Source organism: Limulus polyphemus, unplaced genomic scaffold (genome assembly GCF_000517525.1).
Source record: "Limulus polyphemus unplaced genomic scaffold, Limulus_polyphemus-2.1.2 Scaffold1834, whole genome shotgun sequence".
Classification (NCBI taxonomy): domain Eukaryota; kingdom Metazoa; phylum Arthropoda; class Merostomata; order Xiphosura; family Limulidae; genus Limulus; species Limulus polyphemus.
In genome coordinates, this window is record NW_013667444.1 from 72,835 (window position 1) to 80,300 (window position 7,466).

The 7,466-nt window shown below is 31.2% G+C and overlaps 1 protein-coding gene across 1 annotated transcript in view; it reads left to right on the plus strand.

Moving 5' to 3' along the window:
• LOC106465096 (E3 ubiquitin-protein ligase CBL-like) overlaps positions 1-6,116 on the plus strand; it is a 73,602-nt gene extending 67,486 nt beyond the window's left edge. The window contains exon 12 of the mRNA XM_013925292.2: positions 2,554-6,116. Within this exon, the coding sequence (XP_013780746.1) occupies positions 2,554-2,764 (211 nt within the window). The 3' untranslated portion in view covers positions 2,765-6,116. The remainder of the gene's footprint in view (positions 1-2,553) is intronic.
• Positions 6,117-7,466: the final 1,350 nt, after the last annotated feature.

The following is a 7,466-nucleotide window of genomic DNA, read 5'->3' on the forward strand; positions in this document are numbered from 1 at the left end:
AACAGTATATTTACAAGAGACATATTTTATATATATACTTAAAACATTTCTAACTTACAAGAAACTTTAGCAGTTCAGCACATTGTATATCACAAATAGTATGGCATAAGAAGGTGAAAATGCACAGGGCTGTAAAGGGGATCATGGGATGAACACGTTAAAGTTGTCATATATTTTCACCCAGGTCAACACTGTGATTTCTTTCGCATATTTCTCATTGGTATAAATGGGTCTGTTGATTGTAGTAAAGCTCATTCAACCAACATGAAACTGACAAGAGAGGTGAACTAGTGAAATTTTATTACATCATAGAATGCAATGCTGAGACAGCAGAGGCACTTGTTCCAGTGTTGTTGTGCACAAATTCTTGAAAAAAAATTTGAGGAGACGAGTTGCACTTTGATTAGCCACATGTAAGCAGATCATCAACAACCAATGAAACTCTTTGAGATCAGACATACCTTAGCAGAACAATCCTGCAAAAATACATGTGGATGATGCAGTGCACAATAATGTAACCTGGTGTCTGGATTTGCCAATTTCAAATGTCAATAAGGATCTTTGGCCAACTTTGCAAATGTTTTTTTTACAAGCTGTATCATGTTCAAGCACTGAAGGAAACTGACTTAACTCAATGTGTTAATTTTGTGTAGCAGTTCTTTGGAAGACTGGAAGTCGATAAACAATGGCCTCCCAATATTTTATGTACTGATGAAGTACACTGCACCCTTTCATGAAGTTTCAACACGTGCAACTGCATTATCTGGTTGGAAACTAATCCACGTGTAACATTTCCTACACACCTCTATGATGGCAGTGTTTTGTGGTTTTATAGCTGAGTTTGTTATTGGACCATAAAATTTTGAAGAATCATCAGCACACCTGCCCAGTACCTTGCATTTCTCACAGCAAGTATGAAGTTCATGCTGCAGCAATGATATGTGATAGACACTATAGTTTTCATGCAGGATATTGCCCCTCCATATAGAAGTAAACAGTTGAAACATATCTGTGGGAGCACTTTCAGGACAGAATCATTTCACATCACTTTCCTAGTAGAAGGTCACCTGATTCACTAGACCTAACACCAGCCAATTTCTGGTTGTGGGATACTTGAAGTTACACATGTATCATGGAAAGACTCGCACAATACCAGACCTCATGTATACAGCTGGTGGAAATGGCCAGCATACCAGATGAGATGCACTTTATTGCTATAATATCCATTGTCATACAGTTTGGATGCTAGAAAAGCATATTTTGAAGAGTTGCTGTGATTGATTAGATATTAAATCATAATGGCAACGTATGACAACTTTGGCATTTGAATCTGCATGATACCTTTAACACTCTTGTGGGATATCACCTTTGAAACATGACATGCTGAACTGCAAAAACTTTCTTTATAATTCCCTTTATATTTAGTTTTGTTATATAATTTGGTAATTTTAACCTTTTTTTACTCTTTTTGTGGTATCAAAATAACTTAAAGTCATCACCACCTATGCACTAAGATGACTTTTTACATGTAACAGATAGTTAAATGTGAGGAATAGTGTTTGGTCCTTCCTAGGTAGAATAAAAAGTACTTCTTGTTTTTGGCATGACTTGGCGTGGTGGTTAAGGTCCTCGACTCACAATCTGCATGATTAAAATCAGGTGCTGAATATGGTCACCCTTTCAGCTGGGCAGTATTATAATGTGATGATCAATCCCACTATTCATTGGTAAAGAGTAACTCAAGAGTTAGCAATGGGTGCTGTTAGCTGGTTGCCTTCCCTCTGGTAAGTATTCCAAAATTTGAGATGGTGGCAGGTAGCCTTAGTAGTTTTGCCATAAATAAAGAAATTCTGATTAAGTATATGGAAATATAATATGTGTAAATCACAAGGACCATGTACATTCCATAGTTGAGATAATTCTGTCTTGCTATTGTTGTTTTTTTAAGCAGAATAATTTGCTGTTATTGTCTTTCAAAAAACATTTATGTTAGATAAAGTACACAAAAGTTAAAGTGCAAAATCTTAAAAGCTTCAGAAGTTTAGCTTTAAAATACTCTGTGTTGTAAAACATTGTTCATATATTTCCTACATTATTTTACAGGACAGTTATCATCACTGGGAGTTTTATGTCCAAATGTTTGATCCTGAAGATGATTGTTAAATTCAGGAGTATAAGTTTTAAATGTTTTCAGTGTTTTCTACATATGTGGTATTCAGTCTTCAAATTACTTTCAATACTTTTGCTAGCTTTTTATCAAAATGCATATTTGTGAATTATGTTTATATAGCCAAGACATAGTAAATTCAGTATTTTTTAGTTTATTATAAAACTTTTTATTAATGTATGCCAACGTTCTGTAATGATACTTAAGACTTTCAAGTTGCTCTTGATATGTAATGGGATAGACTTTCAGAATGATCTAAATAATACAAAGTGTATTGATCTTTTAACTATATACTTGGTGAGTTTCCTATTTAATAACTCATTCATTAAGACTTGCTCTTTTATGAACATTATTTTGTATTCACATAGACTTATCTATAATTTCAGGACACGTCCTATGAAGCCACTTGGAACAAGCTCTTTAGAGAACAAAGAAAATGATAGAGTTAGTTATGAAAATCTTCACATGGATTACATTGCTGCTCTTACTTCAGAAGGTTACACACAAGATGCAGTGATTCGTGCCCTAGGTATTGCTAGGAATAACCTTGAAATGGCTAGAGACATTTTGCATGAGTTTGTTAGTAAACAGAAGTGACTGGAGGTTCATTCTTTTTGTGAACAAATGCTGCCTCTGAAATGTGTTCATCCAAGATGAAACTTTTATAGGATCAGAGTTTTTTTCCCCCCCTTCCTTCTGGAAGAGAAATTAATCTATTTTCGAAATTTTTTTCCAGCAATTTTTGAAGGATAACTATTTCACCCAAGAAGTGAAGCGGGTATTGAGAGATTATTGTTGTAAAAAAAAAAAGAAGTTTTAACCTAGTCAATTAGTTTACTTATGTAAGTTTATTCCTTATGTTCAGCTGAAATTTTCATTCTGCATTTTTCCCATTATACAAGGTTAAAGTGATATTTGCATAAATGCTTACATACTCTCCATAATTGTGTGCAAGTTGAGAAGATAATTTGGTTGGATTGGTTTTCATTTCATCAGAACAGTGTTTTTATAATCTTTTCTTATCCTATGATCCAAAAATACTTTATTTAAAACAGGAATGCTTAATAAAATTTACATGTCAGGAATAGCTACCACATGGGCATAGCATTAGGACATATTTATATATCAAGAACAATGAAATGTTTTATTCTATGTTTTTTTTCTCTGATACTTGAGAAAATTTCTATGGTTTAGAAGTTTTACCCTAAATGTTTTGTAAATAAATTTAAAAAAGTAATATAATTATATATACACATATAATTATACTTTAGGGTTTACCAAAAGTTCTAAATAAGGAAACATCTAATTGTTATTAAGATGTTTTTTATGGATGGCTAGCTTATTATGAAATATACTGTCATAAAACCTTGGTCACAACTACTATCAACATACCAGTAATATCCCCACTAAATATTTTCAACCAATGCATAGCTACATAATCATGAGATTTATTATCACATTCTTTATCCCACAGTAGTGTAAAATGTATTTGTATATATATATATGTGTGTGTGTGTGTGTGTATGTATCTATATATTAATATGTAGTTGACATTATGACTTTCTTTGACTGTATAATATGTTTAAAGTTGAAGCTCATAATTTTGTTTCAGGTGTTGTTGTAAATATGCAATGTATCATTATTGTTTAAATTAGTGTAGAGACTAATAGCACTTAACTACTTTACCTTTACATGTACAAACAGGTAATGTTAAAAAGTATATTAATTATAAATAAATAAACTACATATAAGCTTTATTTTGCTGAAGCTTTTATAAATACTGTAATAGCAAAAAAAGTACACACACACACACACATATATATTTGCCCATAATATATATAAAAGCTCATCAGTCAATTATAATTGTAGATTAAATATTGTTATGCAATGTTTTGTCCAAAGACTTGCATCTGGTACAATTTTGGTTACCCAACAAATTATCCTGAAGAGCATTGTACAGTAAACAATCATTTCAAGCTGTGATATCAAAACATTTCTAGATTAGCATGATGGTATTGTTACTACATCTTAACTTTAATTTCTGCTATAAGAAAAACTGGGGGAAATTACATACAGATGTGATGTTTTTGTTGTTCCTTTTTTTAACCATATAATGTATTGAATTAGAAATTTGTTCTTATATTTATCAAATATCACAGTGAAGTTCATTATTTTTTGATTAGATAACCTGGTTTCATTGGTGTTTTTTATTCAAAGTTAGCTTATTTCTAAATGTTTCTCTCTTATAATCCTCAAGCTTGTTATGAGTAAATTTCAGTTAGATGTGATTTATTTTTTTGTCTTATTTCACAGCTAACAGGTAAATCAAATAACTTACAATAATCTTTTTAAATAGCTAGACTTTTTTGTTCTTATGTGCTCTTTAATTTAAGTTTATTTAATATATGCTTAACACATCTTTGAATATCATAACCGTGTAAAACATCTAATCTGTTAAATCCGTGAGGCTTTTTACAGATAGGTTTTTAAGTGATTAAAAGCCCATTTGCTTGCTGAATAAAAAGCTGCTTATGTAGTGACTTGTGGTAGACAAAAAAGATATATCTGAAATATTTTACCCACTACTGATTCAAAATCCATAATGAAATAATTCCAAGGAATATAAGAAGAAAACAAACTCGTGCAGTCAGGTATGACTTTAATCAATTTTTTCTCATATCCTTTATTAATATGTAATAAACTTTGGTGTAAATCCTATAAAATAACCGCAAATGTTGGAAAGAAATATTAGGTTTTTTCAACTACGCTAACTATGTGAAATACAGTGTCTTCCTTTCACAGCATATGCTACATCATTTTATTTTTTTATCTTGACTATTGTATAAATATGCAAAATCTAATGTGAACCAATTAAACTTTTCTTCACTGTAATTGAAATCTTATTTTCATATCAGATATATATATATATAGTCTCTGAGGATGCTATGATTTTATATAAATGGCTTTAAAAAAATTGCTTATTGTGCCAAAGATACACGTGCTTTAAAATGTGACATGAAATATTAAAATAATAGGTCTAACTATTGATATATTTAGATGGTTTGAGATACTCTAATCAAGTAAGTCCACTTTAATTCATTATGTCTGGCAGGAAAATTTATTATGTTTACTGTATTTTCTTCAAAGTTTCATTTATTGTAGCTTTACTTAGGTTATTTCTTTGTAGTTAGAGATACGAATATTTTTAATACACCCTTCCATTCCTCAAATCACCAATCTGCTTCGCTTTCAAAATCTTTTCAACTCATCTGTTGATGCATAAGCTTAATATGATCAAATCTGACAAAAAAAGAATCTCAAGTGGAAGAATAAGTCATTTTTATTCGAAATTCTTAAAAACCTTTCAAACTGTTATAGTTTTTACATTTGTAATACACCAAAAATTTTTTTTATTTCAGCTAGTGCTTTAATAATTTCTTTACTATTTTATCAAAAGTATGATGCCTTTATAATGTATTATAATTATTTTGTGTGCATAAAACATTTTTCCAACAAACGACTAGACAATGTCACAGGTTACTTGTTTATTGGTGTGGTTTTTCATAATTTTGAAATAAAATATTCTCTTCACAACTAGCTCTCTCTCATGCACTGGTACATCCTTATGTACAAGTTACAACTTGCATTGCAGTTTTACACACAGTGCATAAAACGTAAATCACCGAATTTATTGCAATATTTTCTATCCACACACCCCTGCTGTTACATACAATGTAAATATGTATCACTTTTTCTTTAGAGCCCCTGTACTGTATCATGTTTAAAGTTCAAATCATGTGCTTTTCCCCCCCAGTGATGTAAATATGAAATATATCTTTGTCCTTTAGAGTATTTTGCCTAGATTGCTGAATAAAAACCTCTAAACTAGGACATAGAGTGTATTTATCTGTACAAGCTGATATGAATAAAAAAGAAAAGAAATTATGAATTTGTATATTGTTTACTTCTTTTTTTTCGACAAAATATTTTTATTTCATAACTGCATTTTTCTTATGTTAACATTTTATTTACTGGCAGATTTTAGTGACATTAGAGAAGAAAACCTTCAGCTTGATATCGACATGTGTAGACCGTATGATAGTTTGAACTTACAATTACATAAAGAAAAAAATTATAGCTGTTGAATACCTTGAAATTTTCAGTGTCCAAGGAAATTGTTTTAGTTATCATGATCTATAAAAGTGTAACAAAACAAAGTTTTATAATAAATATTAAAAATACGGTTATATCAAAAATCTTTAATACGAACGTTGCGGGATTTGCATCCGTTTAGGCTTACAATGGGTCTTTGTTATTTTTAGAATTACCTGTAATTCATCTTACTGGTATAATTGATCATTAGGTTAACTACATTGTTTTTCTTCCATACATTATGCATCATACATATGTTATTGTTAATACACACTTATTTCATTTTCATTATTATTTATCTTTTTATATTTCTTCATATTAACTTGATTTTTGTGGAACCCTGGAGCCGGAGTGTGCACATACTTCTTCTCCCAATATTGTACATACTTATTGTTAGGTTAGGGTTTTTAATTCAGAGCTTAGTGATATACTTTATCCTGCATTGTTTGATTAGGCTTAACACGTGTTTGTTATTTTCGGTTTACCTGTAGTTCTACCAGGATAACCGATAATTACCTTAAATAACTATTCTTCAACACATAACACATCTAATACATATGTATATTTCACTACACTATTTCTTAACATTTACAATATATCGACTATTCTCATTTTCATCTTTCTTTATAATTTATACTTTTTACCATTAATTTCGTTTGTGAGGGCTCCTGGGAGCCAATGACCCCCCTACTTGCTCCCAATATTGCTTGCTTTCCTTCTACACGAGCAGAACCCATTTCAGATGACCTAGATTTTGTCAGTTTTCCTCCACCTGATCATGGCTTGCCTTTCCAGGCCTCTACTGCAGAATCTGCTATACCTATCTCATTTTTTGTAGACATGTTCCACAGTATAACACACATTGTTCATTAAAATTGCATAAACTAGAGATGGGGTGTTCCACAAAATTGTCCATAGGTTATTCCTTACGATATATTTGCTTCATAAATATGCCTGTTCCAAATGGCAATCACCCTTGGACTTCATGGGTAAAGCAGGAGGGGATAGCTGCTCATCTCTGCTATTCCTTAGAGTGAATAAATCGGGTTTGGTCTGCTTTTCAAAATAGGGTTTTGTGGTCACCCATTGCACTGTCTCTGGTTTGAGATTGGAAGACATATCATCTACACCAGCAAAACACCACTGC